This window comes from Macaca fascicularis, chromosome 12 (assembly GCF_037993035.2).
Source record: "Macaca fascicularis isolate 582-1 chromosome 12, T2T-MFA8v1.1".
NCBI classification, from domain to species: domain Eukaryota; kingdom Metazoa; phylum Chordata; class Mammalia; order Primates; family Cercopithecidae; genus Macaca; species Macaca fascicularis.
The window spans coordinates 111,886,711-111,908,060 of record NC_088386.1 but is presented as its reverse complement, the minus strand read 5'-3'; the positions used below and the strand labels follow the sequence as shown (position 1 = coordinate 111,908,060).

At 43.5% G+C, this 21,350-nt stretch overlaps 1 protein-coding gene across 2 annotated transcripts in view; it reads left to right on the top strand.

Moving 5' to 3' along the window:
* The window catches only part of MREG (melanoregulin), a 74,447-nt gene that overhangs the window by 8,826 nt on the left and 44,271 nt on the right, over nucleotides 1-21,350 (top strand). The window contains exon 2 of one of the 2 annotated variants that reach the window (XM_005574222.4): nucleotides 10,901-11,060. In XM_005574222.4, coding sequence (XP_005574279.2) covers nucleotides 10,901-11,060 — 160 coding nt within the window. Of the gene's footprint in view, nucleotides 1-10,900; nucleotides 11,061-21,350 lie in introns of those variants that run through there. The other variant, XM_074010025.1, reaches the window with a different exon arrangement.

The window sequence follows — 21,350 nt, the reverse complement described above, 5'->3', positions numbered from 1 at the left end:
CCAAGAAGCCTGAGTGTTGCCTTTTGACCTCAGCTGGGTTGTGCATCTCAGGCAACTCTAAATTTTTTGCCACTCTAGGCATGTTCACGAATGGCCTTGGAAACACCACTAGTATTGATTTTGGGGTTACAGGTAAATTTTGATGAGTGGGCGAATTTGCAAATACAGAATCTGCAAATAATGAGGATTGGCTGTAATTATGTCCGCCATCCCCACTTGGCCACTGAGGAAACTGAGGCACAGAGAACTTCAGTAACTTGCTTAGAGGCACACGTGGTTGAACTGGGATTCATATGCTAGTAGATTTCAATGCCATAGAAAGAGCAGAGCCCTTCGCGCCGAGAGGTATGGAACTAGCTGCTTATGTGGTGTGTGTTAGAAATTGTGTTTGGAGTTTGAATCTTTCCCTGAATTGTTATAGCCTGGGGTCCAGAAACACTGGGCCTTTTCCTGCATTGAGGCTAGGGAAACCAGGTGCCAGTGGGAAAGAAGGGTGGGGGAAGGGAGGGCTCACAACATGTAAAAGGGAATCACCACTAACTCTAGAAGTATCATAATCTTTTACATTTGTAGAGTTTTTCATTTTACAGTGTGGACTCTCCCGGCCTTGGAGCTGATCAAATCGTCTTCTCCCCGTTGGAAGGGCTTTTAGAAAGTGTTGACGAGTATGTTTATGTCAGTGAGATTTCTCAGACCGGGGCCCAGATGGCCTGACTTTTTTCCCACCACATACTATTGGGTTTTCCAGAGCCAGGTCTCTGAGCAGATTGGGAAGATTGGCACACCTCATCTGTGGCTTCCTGCAGAAACCTGCAGTGTACAAAGCTCCGGGGCCAGACAGTGACTCACAGGAAGTGCCTGCAGGGGCACAAAGGGTTTGTACTGAAGGAAAGTGCCCTAGATGGAAGATTCTCATTGCAAGGCCGGCACTTTTGCCTGCTTGAAAGACAGGGGAGTGATAGGGGAGGGCCAAAGGGGCGTGAATGCTGTCCCGGGTACAGGGCTTTACCCCCAACAAGTAGGAGGGAAGCTCTTTATAAGAAGTCAGCTGTCCAAAATTCACAAGGATGACTTTTAAAGGTTTTCTTCCCTGGAAAGCCACAGCATCCCTCTTCTTTTTTTGTGACTTGCATTAGTCAGTCTTAGTGCCGTTGGAAGTTCCCAAGATGAAATTTCTTTCTCCTACACATCATGTGAGTTTGCTGGAACTTTTTATTCTCTAGAATCTTGAAGTGATCTTATCAGTACACCACCTATGTTTAAAAAGTAAACTCTGCTTAAATGCTGGATAAAATAGTTTATTCCTTTAGCAACTAAAGTTGTTTTAGCCTTGTTAATAAATCTTTGTTTTGTGACAGTTATATACCATGCACTCTATTCTTTTGTGCCCTTTTAGGAAGTAATTTTGGTGACATAGTATGCAACAAAAGAACCCTGAACTGTTTGACACCGTCCTGAATCGGCTTTTACTTAGTTTTTTACTTTTTTTTACAAAAATCTTTTAAAAACGTGTTTGAATGTGTGATATTACAGACAAAAAACCATACACAAATATGTTTAGTATAAAGAATAACTATAGGCTGGACGCTGTTGGCTCACGCCTGTAATCCCAGCACTTTGAGAGGCCGAGGCAGGTGCATCACTTGAGGTCAGGAGTTCGAGACCAGCCGGGCCAGCATGGCGAAACTCCGTGTCTACTCAAAATACAAAAAAAAATTAGCTTGGTGTGGTGGCGGCACTTATAATCCCAGCCACTCTGGAGGCTGAGAAAGAAGAGTCACTTGAAGTTGGCAGGCAGAGGCTGCAGTGAGCCAAGACTGCACCACTGCACTCCAGCCTGGGTGACAGAGGTAGACCCTGTCTCAAAAAAAATAAAAAATAAAAATAAAAAGAATAACTAGAAAGTGAACACTCCTGTAACCACCTCCCATGGCGAGAGATAGCTATTGCCAGCCCTTATCTCCTCCTCGATCATATCTAGACTTCTAGCTTTCCCACCTATGTGTGCACCTTAAAGATGTACTTTTGTATGGCCTGCCTTTAAACTTTGCATAAACGGGATCAAACTGTGTGTTCTCATAGAACTCACTTTGTTGGTGGAGCTTTGGGAGATTCCTCCGTGGTGTTGTGTGTAGGCTTGTTCGTGGTTCTTATTGCGTTAGAGTGTATTCCATTTTGTTCCCCTATTCTACTCTTGGTGGACTTTTGGGTGGTTTCCAGTTTGGGGCTATGAAGTATGGTTTAAAGTCAGCATATAAGGTGAAATTAATTATTCATCCCTCAGTCATACTGGCCTGCCCCTGGTTCCTCAAATATACCACCCACACCCCTGCCTCAGGACCTTTGCACTTCCTGCCTACCCTGCCTTGAAGACTCTTTCTCTGGTTTTCTGTGTGGATAACTCTTTCACTTTATTTAGATCTCTGCTCAAAGTCATTTTATCAGAACATTCTTCCCTGACCATTCTCTTAAAACCGTGCCCCACTCTTCACTGTGTCCCTTACTCACTATGTATTTCTTTATAGTCCTGAATATCATGGGACATAAACATATGTGCTTATCATCTGCTTCCTTCCACAAGACTGTAAGGCGAATTTTCAAAAATTTAAACAGCTAAAAAAATGTTAGGAGCTCGTCTGTGAGCCTGAAGACACAGAGTCATACTCATCTGTATAGTTTAGAGCCCTGTGAACTTGGGAAACAAGGATGCATTGGGTCAGGAAATATTTATTGAGCATTTACTATGTGCCAGGCACTGGTTTTTTTTTTTTTTTTTTTTTTTTTTTTTTTAGGCAGAGTCTAACTGTCGTTTAGGCTGGAGTGCATTGGCACGATCCTAGCTCACTGCAACCTCCGCCTCCCGAGTTCAAGTGATTCTCCTGCCAGGCACTGTTTTAAGCACTTGAGATATATCACTGAGCAAAGTAGATGCAGATCCCTGTCCTAGTGGCTTTTATTCTAGTGGTGGCGGTGGTAGTGGTGGGGGGCACAATAAACAGTAATAAGTAAACTAGGAGATAAATAAGTTTGTAGGAAACAAAAGTAGAGCAAGGGAGGGAGCATGTTGCAATTTTAAATAGGTTGGTCAGGGCAGGCTTGTTGAGGAGGTGGTGTTTAAACAAAGACTTGCAGGAGAGGGAGGAGTGAGGATGTGGCTGTCAGGAGAAAAACATTCTAGGCAGATGGAGATCAGCCAGTGTAAGGCCCTGGGGTCAGGGTGTGACTGATGGGTTCAGGACACCGAAGAGGACAGGGTGGTGGGACTGTCACTGTAGGCCTGTGGACCACTGCAGGACTTTGGCTTATCCCGTAGGCCAAATGGGTTAGCCACTGGCAGGTTTTGAGCTGAGGGATGACATGATCTGATTTACATATTAAAATGGTCACTTTGGCCATCCTGTTAATAAAGAGAAATAGGTGGGTAAAAAAGACAACTGCAGAAATTCTTATGCAAAATGTAAGAGGCCTTGGCTCAGGGTGTAGTGGTAGAGGTGGATGGTTTTTGATTGTGGAGCCAATAGGATTTTCTGATGGATAGGATGTAGGGGATGAGGGAGTGGGGGATGCCGTCAAGGGTCTTGGCCTGAGCAATGGGAAGGAAGGAGTTGCCATCATCTGAGTGGGGAGCCTGTGGATGGGTTTAGTGGGAAGATCAGGTGCTTGGTCTGGACCACACTGAGCTTGTGTTGTCTGTGAGACATCCCAGGGGAGATGGGAAATTTGAAATTTGGGAGAGAGTACTGAGCTGGGGATTCCGATTCAGGAATCTTCCTCATGTAGATGATGTTTAAAGGCGTGGCACTAGATGAAGTGACCAGGTGTGAATGAAAGCAGAGGAGACACCGAGGACTGGGTCTTATCTTCTTCAGCCCTCGTATTTCCTCAGCTGGATGACATAACAGTGCTTGCTTCACAGGGTGCCTGTAAGGACCATCTTCAAGCCTCGAGAGCAGGGCACAGGTGTGTGAAGCAGCATCATACGGGGCTCTGCCTCAGTGTGAGAATAGAAAGCCCAAAGGGTAGGAGCACATCAGAGTGGGATGCCAGGAAAGGAGTGCTCAGGGCTTTTCTTCCTTCACACTGAGGCAGGTCACATCTCTGGGGTTGAAGGAAGTCATGAGTGTAGGTGGCAAGTGCTGAGGAAAGTGCTGGAACCAATGGAACAATCGCCCCACCGCACCCCAGCTTGGGCAACAGAGCAAGACTCTGTCTCAAAAAATAAAAAATAAATAAAAAAATAAGAAATAAACTTGGGGATAAAACATGTTTAAACACTGGATCAACTAGGTAAGAGAAAGCCGGTATCTGAAAGAACAAAGGAAGGAGAGATAGAAAGAGAGAAAGGAGAAGGAAAGAGAGAATGAGAGAGAAGGAAAGAGAGAATGAGAGAGAAGGAAAAAGAGAGAGGAGGAGAGGGAGAGAAAGAGAGAAGAGAGGGAGAAAGAGAAGAAGAGGGACAGAGAGAAACCAAGAAAGGACAGGAAGAGAGAGGGGGGAAGAAAGAAAAAAAAGAAAGAAAGAAAAGAGGAGAGGGAGAAAGGAAGGACTGAAGGAAAGACAAAGAAGGAGAGCGAGGAGGGAAGGAAAGTGGTGGTGGAGAGGGAGAAGATCTTTGGTTCACCTTCTCCATCCCAGGGAGGTCTCAATAGAGGGAAAAAGGGAAAGGTCTTGAAGCCAGGGGAGGTAGCAGGCCAGCGACTTCCTAGCAGGAAATCAGACCAAAATCTGTGAGTGTCAAGGGCGTGGACCATTGATTGCTGTTGACTGGAGATTTTCTTTCCTTGCTGTTTTCAGAGTTTCAGTCTTAAGCTAGTGGCCACTGCCACACGACCTGTGGGGAGAGCAGTAAAGTCACTGGAACTGCTGGTGTGGGCAGCCAGCCTGTGTGCACTGTCTTTGGTGGAGCCTTCCAAGGTCTTTTACATGCAGTCCTTGTTAGTAGTGAGGAATCCTGAGGAACTCTTGGTAAATGGCTTCAATGCTGACTAGCACTTTGCAGCCGTATCCCCAGGCAGAAGTTAGTACCTACAGACCTTTGTCTCTTGTTTAGCTGTAGATCATGTTGAAAGAAAAGACTCTGGATTGATTGGGTCTTGTGCCCCTGGGTGGGATTAAGGGTGAAATCTGAGACTTTTCTCACCCTACCTTTTGAGAGTAAAAGCAGCTTAGTGTGTAACCTCAGAGCCACCTCTCAAACGCCTGACGTTAATAAAATATTTATCATCAGCAGATGGTGGCCAGGGGAAAACAACCACTTTCACTTTCGTTAGAGCCTTTTAGAACTCATGATATGGGGGAGGGAGAGAAAGGGAAGCTTCTGACTTCTGGTCTGTTTCCCCTTATCTGTCCTCCCAGGGGTTTTCAGGCCCAGACCCCTGGGCCTTTGCACTACATTCTCTTGGCACAGGCCCCAGAGCCCTTCATGGTCTGGGATACATAGAGGTTCCAAAGCTGCTTCTCCTTAGGCCATTTGCTGTAGGCTTCTCTCTGTTCTAGTTTCTCTGTCCAAAGGATTAAACGTTTTAAAACAATGTGGCTTGATACCTTGACCTGATGGCTGTGAAGGAGTGAAAGGGGCAGGCCCAGAGAACGGGACCCAGGATCCGGTGAGCCAGGCCAACTCTCACAGATGCTTCTGATGCTGCTGAATGAGCTCACAGCCCCTGTGCATTTTTACCAGTATTTTGAAAAAAGTTCTTTCTTGATTTAACAGTGGCACCCCACCTTTCCTATGCCCCAAAGAAACCTTGCAATTACTGAATAAGAACGAAGCAGGAGCCAGGTCTGGGTCTGGAGAGGGAGCGGGGCAGAGTGGAGGAGGCTGCTCTGTGGCCACCAGCAGGTCAGATCCTGCTGGGAAGGGCCCAGGAGCTCACAGAGATTACCACTGCTGGGAGGCATTGCCCGTCCAGGGGCATAGCAGTTGGTTCTCTTTCCTGATTTACATCATCCCCTGAGTATCAGTGACGAGGCAGAGTTGGAGGCTTGTTAGGGGAACACTGCTTCTAATTAGGGCAGGGCTAGATATGGTGAGATCCCAGGAGGCACTCACCTTCTGGAGACATGGGCACTTCTAAACAGGCTGGGGTTGACCTTCCTATGGAGCTTTACTTGGGCTTGTAGATGAAGGATGAGAGGCTAGTGTTTTATGCTGGCTGAAGTCATGCGTGTATGTGTGTGGATGGATGTGATAGGCGAGAGAAAGAGAGGAGAGACAGAGATGCAGAGACAGCTAGAGAGAGGAGAGGAGAAATAGAGAAACAGGAAAAGAAGCGAGAGTGAGAGAGAGCAAGAGAGAGGAGGGACAGAGAGACAGAGAGAGAGGTTGTGAGAGGGTGGGGAACTGGCCAGGGAGGCAGCTGAGATCGTCATTTTAAAATAGGAAAAGAAATTGTGGCTTAGCAAAGTAAAAGGTGGCTAAATTATTCATGGTCTAATGTTATTTCTACTGATTTTTCAGGTACGTACTGGGTCCTTTCTAAAGCTCCTGCTTTAGGGAAATTTTTAAAAGGCGGTACCATGAGTTATGTCTGGGATTTCCTTCAGCAGATTTCAGGGTTACAGCGCAGTTTGTTGCATTCAACAAGTGCTTTTAAGGCAACTGCTGTGTCCTAGGACCCTGCTAGGTGATGTGGGAAAGAAATGTAGAAATGTAGAAGAGAAACTGGATACAACCCCTGCCCTACAGGAACTGACCCACCTGTTGAGGAGACAAGACATAGAAATGAAACACATCTGGGAGAAGATGGAAGACCGATGTCAGGAAAAGTACCAGGGTTTCATTGCCCCAGAAGTGCATTTATTGTGATGTTGGAAGCCATGGTTGCCGCTCTTGGTGGGAGCTCTGTGCCAGGTCTGGGTGACTCAAGGAGAGTGCGTCCTGGAGACAAGCCCCCAGGGGCACCTGCTGGTTTGTACAGGGAGCATCCACATAGGTAGTCAGGATCTGAGCTGCTTCACTGTGAGTTCATCCCTGTCACGGCATTTGGATGCTGAGTTATATGACAGTGGCTTCTCTGGGATCCCCACCCAGGAACTCATGTTGGGGGGACTGTCAGCTGGCTGCCTGGCCCAGAAGAAGTCAAGAACTGCAGTATTCTTGTCCCTATCTGCAAAGGATGGGTCCTGACACCGGGACCCATGCTTGTGTAACATGAAGGGTGGAATGCAGGAGCCCTTGGCTCAAGCCCTGAATATATTATGCAGTGGTTGCATATCATCGGCTGCAGAAAGAAATTGGAGTCAGCATCCTTCATGTTATTGACACTTCCGTGGTGTCCACCTGCTCTGTGGCATTCCTCTTTGTCCTGCCTGATCTCGCTTTCTGGACTCACCTATTCTTTTCCGTCCCCTAATCCCCTAAGACTGTTCTTCTGATTCTCTGACCTGCTTCTGTGATGCCATGAAATGCTGTATATTGCTCCCACATCTAGATCTCTGCCCTGTCCTCGCTCCTAAACCCAGGTCCCTGACATCTCCGTGAACATTCTGCAGACTCATGAGGTCAGCCTTGGCTTCTGCCCCATACGTTGCAGTTAAAGGCATCACCTTTGCTGGTACCTCTGTGCCTCCCATGATGGGCTGCTGTCACCCCTCTCAGATGCTGCTGGAATCAGTCCTCATTTCCACTCTCACTGCTATTTCCCTCACTCTCAACCTCACTTACTTTTATCTCAATCATAATTTCAGAATGTTCAAAATTATGTATTTGTTTAGCGATAGAACCCCATTTTTCCTGTGCCTCAAACAACCTTCCTTCTAGCTCTAACAAAGACTATTTGAATGGAGAAGCTGCTCTGGTTGTGGTTGGTTTGTGGGTTCTTTCTATCTCTGCCAGAGAAGCCCTGCCCATCTCTTTCTCTACTCCTGCCCCACTGTGGTCCCAAGGCCCCCTGACACCAGGACCTCAAAGAGCATGGCTTGAAAATTACCCCTACCCCCTGTGACAGTTGATTGTGACACCCTCCTAAGCCATCTTCTTGTTCTTCCTTCACCCAGAGTTATTTCTCTAAAATCCAGACCTGACATGGCTCAAAAGCCTGTTGATAATGTTGCAGTTCACAGAATGAAGCTTGGACGCCAGCACTACTTTTAATCTGACCCCATATTACCTTTTCTTCTTTATGTCCCTCCATTTTCCTTGCTCCACGCACCACATGCTGCAGTCATGCAGGAATACTTCGATTCCCCAATCCTGTGGGCTCCCAAAGCCCCCATATACTGCTTTGACTTGAGCTGATCTTTCTGCGAGGAATAACTCTGCCCTTGTTTCTCTTCCTGCTGGAAGCCTGTTCAGTCCTCAGGTCTGGTTAGTTCTTGAACTTCCTTCTCATCATACATAACTTATCACTTCTTCCAGTTTGTTCCTACAACAATCTGTGCATGCTTTTTTTTTTTTTTTTTTTTTAATGTACTGATCTCATTGCATTATAGTTATGTTAAGGGCAGAGACAATGTCCCATTTATCTTCATGTCCCCATGGCACCCAGCGCAGGACTCAGTATACAGCAGGCATTTATTCCACATTTGTTGAATAAACAAACAATGGAACGAATGAAATGAATGAATTTAACATGCTCACATGGGCAGCGCCCAAAGGCATCGTTCACATGGGCAGCGCCCAAAGGCATCGTTTTCCTCCTCTTTCACTGGTTCCTCATTCTCAGGAAGAGTCAGGCTGTGGGGCTGCCTGTGTTCTCGCTTTTATGGTATCAATCAGTAAAAGCAGTGTGGTTCTGAGCATAGTGCGCTTGAGCTGTGTCTGATTTCCCATCATCTGCACCTTTCCCCATAGGGCCAGGTACTTTGTTCAGTCCCAGACCCTAAACTTCTGACCTGCAGCCACAGGGATTTCAGGAGCACTGTTCAACATTCAGTCTCTAAACCCCGTGCTGATTCGGGTAGCTGGCCTCCTGCTAGCCTTGGTTCCAAGGTTCTGTCCCCACCTTTTGCCCTAGTTTTTATAAGTGGGCCCTGGTTGTTGTCCCAATTTATTTTATTTTATTTTATTTTTTTTTGGTGAGCTGGAGTTTCGCTCTGGTCACCCAGACTGCAGTGTAATGGCGCGATCTCAGCTCACTGCAACCTCTGCCTCCCCAGTTCAATCGATTCTCCTGCCTCAGCCTCTCAAGTAGCTGGGATTACAGGCATGTGTCACCACACCTCGCTAATTTTTGTATTTTTAGTAGAGATGGGGTTTTGCCATGTTGGCCATGCTGGTCTTGAACTCCTGACCTCAGGTGATCCACCTGCCTCAGCCTCCCAAAATGTTGGGATCACAGGTGTGAGCCACCGCGCCTGGCCCTGTCTTTCAAAATTTGAGACTGTGATTGGCAGTCTGACCTGTACATCATCACTCTAGGGCTGGAGCCCCTCCCTAGCTGGGTGGGTTCCTGCTGCTGAACCCCAATCTGGGGACTAGCACTTTGCTTCCTGTTGCAAGATTTCCTTAGTGCCAACTTCTGAGCATCCCATATTGACATCTTAACATTTTGTGTTTCCTTCCACCCCGGGCCTTTGAAGATGCTGTTTCCTTTGCCTGCAACTCTGTTCCTGTTTTTCCACTTAAAGGTGGAAAAACCTTTAAGAAGAGGTGCTCCAGCACCTCTTCTTCGTGACGCCTGCCTGACGCCTGCCTTCGTGAGGGTTTTCTCTTAGCAGCTTGCATATGTTCTCACGGCCTCCTGAGCTCCCCCTTAATGGCACTTATCACAATTTTTATTTTATAGTCAGATGATCATTCATTAATGTGTTTCCCATACTAGTGAGGTCCAAGGGCAGGGATGATGTCTGTTTTGCTCACAATTTTATTGAGCCCTGTGATTAGCATGTAGTCAGTGCTTTATACATATTACTAGATGAAGTGAATAGCTTCGGTATGACCCTAGCTGTCCTTCCCACCGAATTCCCGAATTCAACTGGGGGTTACAGAATTAACTGGGGCTGTGTGCAGGCATGCCCCAGATGTGATGCTCTGTCACTAATCTCTGTAAGTCCACACCCAGGTAACACCTTATAAGGCATAAATCATAAAACAAATGTACAAAACGGGACTGCTGAAATTCTCACTCAACATTCTGTCTTGTTTATTGAAAGTCTTTGGGTATGCGTATTTATTACTTACTTTTCCTGGTGTAAGGAATTTTATAGCTATTATATATCATTGTACTCCAAGTTTACTGTGCTTCCTTGAACTCAGAGCCAGTCAAACGTTCATCCCTTCCTGTTAATCGTTTTCTTTTAATCACACAAGAATTCTATTCCTGGCTGGGCACAGTGACTCACCCCTATAATCACAGCACTTTGGGAGGCCGAGATGGACAGATCACTTAAGGCCAAGAGTTCAAGACCAGCCTGACCAACATGGTGAAACCCTGTCTTTACGAAAAATACAAGAATTAGCCGGGCGTGGTGGCAGGCGCCTGTAATCCCTGCTACTCGGTAGGCTGAGGCAGGAGAATCACTTGAACCTGAGAGGTAGAGGTTGTAGTGAGCTGAGGTTGTGCCACTGCACTCCAGCCTGGGTGACAAAGCGAGACTCTGTTTCAAAGCAAAAAAAAAAAAAAAAAAAAAAAAAAAAAAAAAAAAAAAGAATTGGATTTCCTTTGTTGTCTTAGCTTCTGGGGTACTCAGTGCTGAATTTCATATTTAACTGTAGTAATTACCTCTGCTCAGGTACATCTGTTCTCTGTTCTTTTTAAAGTGATTTTTTTGTATTTTTGGTTTGTTTTTACTGCTCTATTGTGTTATGCTTAATTATTAAAGATAATTCAGACCTTTTTGACAATATATTTATATATTACATTGTATAAGTTTTAGTTGATATTGTATGTTGCATGCATATGATATATAACATTATATGTATTATAAAACCCCAATCTTTCCTTTTTTTATACAACAGTGATAGCAATCCGTATTCCTCATTTGGAGCAACTCTGGCGAGGGATGATGAGAAGAATTTATGGAGTATGCCCCATGATGTGTCCCACACAGAGGCAGATGACGACAGAACCCTGTACAATTTGATAGTCATTCGTAATCAGCAGGCCAAAGACTCAGAGGTGAGCACCTTTTGAAGTCTTGCTGTGTGCAGATGATGCTGTATAGCAAAAAATAGTAATTCCTGAGAAGATCAGCTTGAAATAACAAAAAGAATGAAGGATGAGATGTTTGAAATGAAGGGCAGGTATTTCAGCAGCATATATTATCACTGGTTGCTAATTATAGCTAGTCTTGATTGACCTGCTTGATACAGAGATAAGGCTCATTTCTAATTCCTACCTTAATGGCACAAGGCATTAAGGCAATGCTGTTGAAGTGTGTGAAGATAGTTTGCCATCTTAAATGGCTTACCCCGTCCATCTCTAATCTTTCCAGTTGTGTACTAAACCACAGTTACTTGATTCAGACTGAAGTTTGAAGGGTACTTTGCCTTATCACTAATTTTGAATTAGTGAAGCCTGAATTAGTTTTTTTCCCCTTGTTTAAAGATCCTTAAATTGTGCATATTGATCAGACAGCGGTGGATCCACTATATATTCGAGATTCTTCTTGTGATAAGGCTTGAACCCTCGCAATAACTCTAAATCCAAAGTGATTGATTTAAGAACACTAGAATATTAAAAAGGAGAGAACTCTGTAAGTTAAGAGAAAACAGCAAAGAGGATCGTAGTCTTTTTCTCCTTTCTTTCAAAAGTCATGTTTGAGTTAGGTTTTCCGACTTCTGTATTCATCAGCTAGCTCTGAGGAGGAAGCTGTACTAAATATACACTCCATGCTTCTTTGTATAGAGGAATTGAGCAGGGTAGGGAACCTTATAGTTGGGTTTAGTATGTATGTTGGCAGCGGGGGGCGGGTGGAGGTGCTGTGGAGCTCGTTTTTTCCTTATCGAGGTTTCTTTATTTTTGGTAATTAATTGCTATCTCCCCCCCCCCAAAAAAAAAACATATTTTAGCAGGAGGTGATAAACTTTTAGAAGTGCCATGTGTCCCAGTCCTTTTATTCTGATGTGACTTGGATGCTTTGGAGGGGTTAGACATGCGAATCACAGGGCCGGGGAAGGGCCTGCAGTTGCTTCTGCTCTCGAGGCCTAGGGAAGGGTGGACTGGGACTCCTTCAGTGGCTGCTGTGTAGCATCCCACTAGTGACTGAGCACCCACTACCTCTGGCTGCCCATGTCCCCAGCAAAATCCCCTCTGTGATGGGCAATGCTGAAGGCAAGTCATAAAGCCTGCTGCTGCCAAGAACTGCATTCCCTGGCTGCCCTTTCTGAGCGTATAATTGGGAATGTGTGGCCTTGTTTTCTCTTTAGTGGAAAGAACAAATTCTTACACTCCTGTATTACATTAACCAGCTAAAGTTTCCGCTGGTGAAAACAGTCAGTTCTTCTCTTTTCTTCCTCTTCTTCCCTGACTCTGCCCAAAGCAGTAAGAGCAATATGGAAATAATGTATAGTGTCTCTCTCCCTTTCTCTCTTTCTGTCTCTCTCACCAGGCCCCATGCAAATGTGCAAGGGGCTGGAAAAGGTATTTGGCCTGAATTTGGCAGCTCTCCCTGGAGGAGCTCCCACCTTTCTGCTCACTTATCTTTACTTTTCAAAAGACAGCAGAGGCAACATGAACTACAAAGCCCCTCGAAAAGCACAGCTTCTAAAGTGGCCCATTGTGTCTTTTTTGTGTGATCCTTGGGCCTGGTGTGATGGGTCTTCCAGAAGCCACCGCCTCCTCCTCCTCCTCCTTCTTCCTCTTCCTCTCCTTCTTCCTCTTCTCCCTCTTTTTTTAAAAAAATTATACTTTAAGTTCTGGTATACATGTGCAGAACGTGCAGGTTTGTTACATAGGTATACACGTGCCATGGTGGTTTACTCACCCATCAATTGTGATTGCTCAGTCACAGACCCAGGTCTGTGATGTTCCTCTCGCTGTGTCCCTGTGTTCTCATAGTTCAGCTCCCACTTATGAGTGAGCACATGTGGTGTTTGGTTTTCTGTTCCTGTGTTAGTTTGCTGAGAATGATGATTTCCATCATTCTCGAGAGCAGAGGCAACTGAGAATGATGGAAACCATCATTCATCCATGTCCCTGCAAAGGACATGAACTCATTCATTTTTATGGCTGCATAGTATTCCATGGTGTATATGTGCCACATTTTCTTTACGCAGTCTATCATTGATGGGCATTTCGGTTGGTTCCAAGTCTTTGCTTTTGTGAACAGTGCTGCATTAAACATACGTGTGCATTTGAGATACATTCCATCAATACCTAGTTTATTGAGAGTTTTTAGCATGAAACGGTGTTAAATGTTATCAAAGGCCTTTTCTGCATCTATTGAGATAATCATGTGGTTTTTGTCATTGGTTCTGTTTATGTGATGGATTACGTTTATTGATTTGCATGTGTTGAATCAGCCTTGCATCCCAGGGATGAAACTGACTTGATTGTGGTGAATAAGCTTTTTGATGTGCTGCTGGATTTGGTTTGCCAGTATTTTATTGAGGATTTTCACATTGATGTTCATCAGGGATATTGGCCTGAACTTTTCTTTTTTTGTTGTGTCTCTGCCAGGTTTTGGTATCAGGATGATGCTGGCCTCATAAAATGAGTTAGGGAGGATTCCCTCTTTTTCTATTGATTGGAATAGTTTCAGAAGGAATGGTACCAGCTCCTCTTTGTACCTCTGGTAGAATTTGGCTGTGAATCCGTCTGGTCCTGGGCTTTTTTTGGTTGGTAGGCTATTAATTACTGCCTCAATTTCAGAACTTGTTATTGGTCTATTCAGGGATTCAACTTCTTCCTGATTTAGTCTTGGGAGGGTGTGTGTGTCCCGGAATTTATCCATTTCTTCTAGATTTTCTAGTTTATTTGCATAGAGGTGTTTATAGTATTCTCTGATGGGTGGTTTGTATTTTTGTGGGATCAGTGGTGATCTCAGCTTTATCATTTTTTATTGTATCTATTTGATTCTTCTCTTTTTTCTTCTTTATTAGTCTGGCTAGCGGTCTATCTATTTTGTTAATCTTTTCAAAAAACCAGCTCCTGGATTCATTGATGTTTTTTTGAAGGTTTTTTTGTGTCTCTACCTCCTTCAGTTCTGCTCTGATCTTAGTTATTTCTTGTCTTCTGCTAGCTTTTGAATTTGTTTGCTCTTGCTTCTCTAGTTTTTTAATTGTGAGGTTAGGGTGTCAATTTTAGGTCTTTCCTGCTTTCTCCTAGGCACATTTAGTGCTATAAATTTCCCTCTAAACACTGCTTTAGCTGAGTCCCAGAGATTCCGGTACATTGTGTCTTTGTTTTCATTGGTTTCAAAGAACTTATTTGTCTCTGCCTTAATTTTGTTATTTACCCAGTAGTCATTAAAGAGCAGGTTGTTCAGTTTCCATGTAGTTGTGTGGTTTTGAGTGAGTTTACTAATCCTGAGTTCTAATTTGATTGCATTGTGGTCTGAGAGACTGTTATTATTTCTGTTCGTTTGCATTTGCTGAGGAGTGTTTTACTTCCGAGTATGTGGTCAGTTTTAGAATAAGTGTGATGTAGTGCTGATAAGAATGTATATTCTGTTGATTTGGGGTGTAGAGTTCTGTAGATATCTATTAGGTCCGCTTGCTCCAGAGCTGAGTTCAAGTCCTGGATATCCTTGTTAATTTTCTGTCTTATTGATCTGTCTAATATTGACAGTGGGGTGTTAAAGTCTCCCATTATTGTGTGAGAATCTAAGTCTCTTTGTATGTCTCTAGGTACTTGCTTTATGAATCTGGGTGCTCCTGTATTGGGTGCACATATATTTAGGATGGTTAGCTCTTCTTGTTGCATTGACCCCTTTACCATTGTGTAATTCCCTTCCTTGTCTTTTTTGATCTTTTTTCCTTTAAAGTTTGTTTTGTCAGAGACAAGGTTTGCAATCCCTGCTTTTTTTGCTTTCCATTTGCTTTGTAGATCTTCCTCCATCCCTTTATTTTGAGCCTATATGTGTCTTTGTACATAAGATGGGTCTCCTGAATATAGCACACTGATGGGTCTTGACTCTTTATCCAATTTGCCAGTCCGTGTTTTTTAATTGGGGCATTTAGCCTATTTACATTTAAGGTTAATATTGCTTTCTGTGAATTTGATCCTGTCATTATGATACTAGCTGGCATTTTGCCTGTTAGTCGATGCAGTTTCTTCGTAGTGTTGATGGTCTTTACAATTTGGCATGTTTTTGCAGTGACTGGTACTGGTTTTTCCTTTCCATATTTAGTGCTTCCTTCAGGAGCTCTTGTAAGGCAGCCCTTGTGGTGACAAAATCTCAGCATTTGCTTGTCTGTAAAGGATTGTATTTCTCCTTCACTTATGAAGCTTATTTTGGCTGGATATGAAATTCTGGGTTGAAAATTCTTTTCTTTAAGAATGTTGAATATTGGCCCCCACTCTCTTCTGGCTTGGAGAGTTTCTGCCGAGAGATCTGCTGTTAGTCTGATGGGCTTCCCTTTGTGGGTAACCCGACCTTTCTCTCTGGCTGCCCTTAACATTTTTTTCTTCATTTCAACCTTGGTGAATCTTACAATTATGTGTCTTGGGGTTGCCCTTCTCGTGGAATATCTTTGTGGTGTTCTCTGTATTTCCTGAATTTGAATGTTGGCCTGTCTTGCTAGGTTGGAGAAGTTCTCCTGGATAATATCCTGCAGAGTGTTTTCCAACTTGGTTCCATTCTCCCTGTCACTTTCAGGTACACTAGTCAAACGTAGATTTGGTCTTTTCGCATAGTGCCATATTTCATGGAGGTTTTCTTTATTCCTTTTCCTTCTTTTTTCTCTAATCTTGTCTTCATGCTTTATTTCATTTAGTTGATCTTCAATCTCTGATATCCTTTATTTTGCTTGATCGATTTGGCTATTGATACTTGTGTATGCTTCATGAAGTTCTTGTTCTGTGTTTTTCAGCTCCATCAGGTCATTTACGTTCTTTGCTAAACTGGTTACTCTAGTTAGCAATTCCTGTATCCTTTTTTCAGGTTCTTAGCTTCCTTGCATTGGGTTAGAACATGCTTCTTTAAGTCGGAAAAGTTTGTTATTACCCACTTTCTTAGGTCTTCGTCTGTCAATTTGTCAAACTGATTCGCTGTCCAGTTTTGTTCCCTGCTAGCAAGGAGTTGGGATCCTTTGGAGGAGAAGAGGCATTCTGGTTTTTGGACTTTCCAGCCTTTTTGCACTGGTTTTACTCATCTTCATGGATTTATCTACCTTTGGTCTTTGATATTGGTGACCTGTGGATGGGGTTTCTGTGTGGATGCCCTTTTTGTTCATGTTGATGCTATTCATGTTGATGCTATTCCTTTCTGTTTGTTAGTTTTCCTTCTAACAGTCAGGCTTCTCTGCTGCAGGTCTGCTGGAGTTTGCTGGAGGTCCACTCCAGACCTGTTTGCCTGGGTATCACCAGTGAAGGCTGTAGAACAGCAAAGATTGCTGCCTGTTCCTTCCTCTGGAAGTTTTGTCCCAGAGGGGCACCAGCCAGATGCCATCAGGGGCTCTCCTGTATGAGGTATCCATTGACCCCTGCTGGGAGGTGTCTCCCAGTCAGGAGGCAGAGGGGTCAGGGACCCACTTGAGGAGGCAGTCTGTCCCTTAGCAGAGCTCGAGCACCGTGCTGGGAGATCCACTGCTCTTTTCAGAGCCAGCAGGCAGGAACGTTTAAGTCTTCTGAAGCTGCGCCCATAGCCACCCCTTCCCCCAGGTGCTCTGTCCCAGGGAGATGAGAGTTTTATCTATAAGCCCCTGAATGGGGCTGCTGCCTTTCTTTCAGAGAGGCCCTCCCCAGAGACGAGGAATCCAGAGAGGCAGTCTGGCTACAGCGGCTTTGCCGAACAGTGGTGGGCACCACCCAGTTCAAACTTCCCAGCAGCTTTGTGTACACTGTGAGGGAAAAACCGCCTACCTAAGCCTCAGTAATGGCAGACGTCCCTCCCCCAACCAAGCTCAAGCATCCCAAGTTGCCTTCAGACTGCTGTGCTGGCAGCGAGAATTTCAAGCCAGTGGATCTTAGCTTGTTGGGCTCTGTGGGAGTGGGATCTGCTGAGCCAGACCCTTTGGTTTCCTGGCTTCAGTGCCTTTCCAGGGGAGTGAACGGTTCTGTCTTGCTGGTGTTCCACTGCCACTGGGGTATGAAAAAAAACTCCTGCAGCTAGCTCAGTGTCTGCCCAAATGGTCACCTTGTTTTGTGCTTGAAACCCAGGGCCCTGGTGTTATAGGCACCCAAGGGAATCTCCTGGTCTGTGGGTTGCGAAGTCTGTGTTAAAAGCATAGTATCTGGACTGGAGAGCACCCTTCCTCACAGCACAATCCCTCACGGCTTCCCTTGGCTAAGAGAGGGAGTTCCCTGATCCCTTGCTTTTCTCTGGTGAGGCAACACCCCACCCTGCTTCAGCTTGCCCTCTGTGGGCTGCAACAACTGTCTAACCAGTCCCAATGAGGTAAGCCAGGTACCTCAGTTGGAAATGCAGAAATCACCTGTCTTCTGCATTGACCTTGTTGTGAGCTGCAGACTGGATATGTTCCTATTCGGCAATCTTGAAAGAACCTCTTCCTCTTGCCTAAGAAATGAATTCAGGCTCAACTGTAGAGGAACAGGAACTCTGTTTCCAAAACAGGCACTCAAATAAATACCATGAAGATGTGATGATAATTATGCATGAAATGATTAGAAATAACCCTTTTCATCGTGCTTCCTTTATTTATTTTTATTTATTTTTAGTTTTTATTTTGAGACAGAGTTTCACTCTTGTTGCCCAGGCTGGAGTGCAATGGTGTGATCTCAGCTCACTGCAACCTCCGTCTCGTGGTTTCAAGTGATTCTCCTGCCTCAGCCTCCAGAGTAACTGGGATTACAGGCATGTGCCAGCATACCCAGCTAATTTTTGATTAACTATCGGCTAATTTTTGTATTTTTAGTGGAGACAGGGTTTCACCATGTTGGTCCAGCTGGTCTCGAACTCCTGACCTCATGTGATCTACCTGCCTAGGCCTCCCAAAGTGCTGGAGTTACAGGTGTGAGCCACTGTGCCCATCCACTGTCTTCTTTTACATGTGTAACAGTAATGTAGTTTTCAAAACTTGCTTATGTTGCCAGATGTGGTGGCTCATACCTGTAATCCCAGCACTTTGGGAGGCTGAGGTGGGTGGATGATGAGGTCTGGAGTTTGAGACCAGCCAGACCAACATGGTGAAACCCTATCTCTACTAAAAATGCAAAAATTAGCCTGGCGTGATGGTGCTCACCTGTAATTCCAGCTACTCAGCAGGCTGAGGCAGGAGAATCTCTTGAACCTGGGAGGCAGAGGTTGCAGTGAGCCAGGATCGTACCACTGCACTCTAGCCTGGGAGAGAGAGCGAGACTTTGTCTCAAAAAATAAAAAAATAAAAAAAGTTGCTTATGTTTTCTTCTAAATTGTTGAAATTCATTTTCCCTACAGATTGGATCATATATTATGTACTGTTCTGTACTTTGCTTTTTTCCCACTTAATATATTTTGGACATATTTGCATTTTAATATGCTTAGATTTACTTTTTTGCTTTAGGTGACTCTCTAGTATTCTCTTGCATGGATTCACCATCATTTATTCAACCAGTTCCTATTGATATTTAGGTTGATTTAATGTTTTTCCTGTTGAAAGCAATGTTGTAGTGGACATCCATATATATTTGTATGACCTTCCATAGTTTTTTCAGTAGAATTGTTGTATCAAAGTATGCACATTTGAAATGTTGGAATTGTGACAATGCTTCATGTATTAGTCTGTTCTCATGCTGCTAGTAAAGACATATCCAAGACTGGATAATTTATAAAGGAAGGAGGTTTAATTAATTCACAGTTCCTCATGGCTGACGAGGCCTCACAATCATGGATGGCAGAAGGCAAAGGAGGAGCAAAGTCATGTCTTACATGGCAGCAGGCAAGACAACTTGTGCAGGGGAACTCCTATTTATAAACCATTAGATCTTGTGAGACTTACTCACTACTACGGGAACAGTATGGGGGAAACTACCCCCATGATTCAATTATCTCCACCTGACCCTGCCCTTGACATATAGGGATTATTACAATCCAAGGTGAGATTTGGGTGGGGACACAGCCAGACCATATCACTTCATTCTTGCGAAACTAGGGAAAACACTTCAAGATGGAGAACAGAGGTTGCAACCTCAGATCTCTCCAGGGACTAGGCAGTAACATCAGTAAGGGAAGTGGGCACCCCCTGCCCTTCACCCCGCATATTGAATGGCATTGGAAACTCATACTGCTTTTAATGGGAGCAGCTGTTAACTCTAGATAGCTGCTTGCCATGTTGAGAATGTGAACCCACTCACCATGTTGAGAATGTGGGCCCACAAATACTGAAATTTTTAATTTTTCAAAAGAAGCTGAAAATCCAAATTTTCAAATAAAATGTCGAGATTTAAAAATAACTCAATTAGAAAATATGTCAGCTAACTAAAATATGTTTTCTTTCCAGTAGGAGATAGCTTAACATAAAATAAAATAAAATAAAATATGCCTATGGGCTATTGATATGTAAAGATGTTTATAGCAAGGACTACTACTACTTATGATTATTGTTGTTTTGTCCAAGATAATTGAAAACTGAATTCACCATTGATTTAGAAGGTGAAAGTGGGAAGCTAGAGGGGGGTTGTTTTTAACATTGAATGAGTTCCATATTTATTACTATTGCTTATTTTCTTTTCCACACAGGATAAAATTGTTACAGATTTTAATTTAAAAAAAGGATTTTGGTTTTGGAGGAAAATCAAATTTCACTTACTAAGGAACAAGAAACCCTAGATATATTTTGCATGATACAATTTAGAAGCTCAAGAAAGGTATTAAGAAGAATGGAACATAATATTTTTCCTTGAGTAGCAACAGCACAAAAGACCTAGAAATGTCCATATTTGGAATTCTCTAAATGATGAAAAATAATTTCAAGACAGTGTATGTATTATCTGCATTCCCCTTGGAATCTGAAGCTGGTAGAGGAAGGACCACAAATAATTAAGGCTAAATTTACAGTATTCCAAATTGAAAAAAAGTCAGGAAAAAATATACATGTAGAAGAGCAAATAATGAAACAAAGGCATGAGCTTGAAGTCAGTTGGTGTCAAAAAATACAAAACAACATTATTTAAATCTCATAGAATCCACCTTCATTTACATAAGCCTTCTGGAGCTGATGGAAAACAGACCTTCAGCAGAAGAAATGATGCATTTTCAAACCTCTAAGTAGTGGAAAAATTATTGCTCTTATCGTTGAATGATGCCATAAAGCACATTATGTTTGCCTAAGAAGTAGTAAACAGCCTCAAAGTCATGTCCCTAAATTATCCTTATGTTCATTTGCATTAAAGTAGTTGTACTTTATGTAACATGCTCTGCTCTAGGGAGCTTAATAATTGTTAATGAAATATGGATACAACTTATTATTTATCTAATAATTATAATCATACTGAGTGAACTTATTCTCTAAGATATTAATAATAATGAAAATAGTGCCAGGCACTGTTCTAACCACTTTGCCTATATTAACTGTGTCCTCTTTAACAACAACTCACTGAAGCAGACACCATTATTATTTCCATTTTAAGCAACTTTTCCAAGGGCACACAGCTGCTAAGTTTGGATGCAGGATTTTAATCTGGCTTTGTGGCTCCAGAGATACATAATGAGTATCAGGATTGAAATGGAGAGAAAGGAACAGATATTGTTTGTGATTCAATACAGATTTCAAAATGTATAAGCCAAGTCTGCTCATAAGCCTGTCTCTGTGTCTTGTTGGTGCCAGTGAGTATGAAAGGGATTTTCATGTCAGTGGGATGACAGCTACGTTTGGTCTGAGGATGGTGACCATGTTTCAGGAAGTGCTTCCAGGCACAACACACATGTTTCCCAACTTATGCTTTTCCATAAGCATTGGATTGCCACTGGTTAAGACTTATTTTCTGGGCTTCTGTTTGGTGACCTCCAAAATATTTCATTCTACTTTGTTCCATCCCTTCTTCACTTCGTTTAGTGTTCTCTGACCTGTTTTAGTGCCTGTTTCTATGGTTTGGCAGTTCCTTTAGGAGTTTGTACGTAGCTTTAACATTTTGACTCTGCTAAAAAAAGCCTTAATTTTTATTTTTATTTTATCTTAGTTTTTTGGTGACAAGGTCTTGTTCTGTTGCTCAGGCTACAGCATGAGGGGCAATGATAGCTCACGATAGCCTGGACCTCCTGGCCTACAGCAATCCTTCTGCCTTGGCCTCCCACAGCATTGGGATTACAGGCATGAGCCACCGTGACTGGCTGCTTTTACATTTTTGATTAAGGAGATATATGCTAAC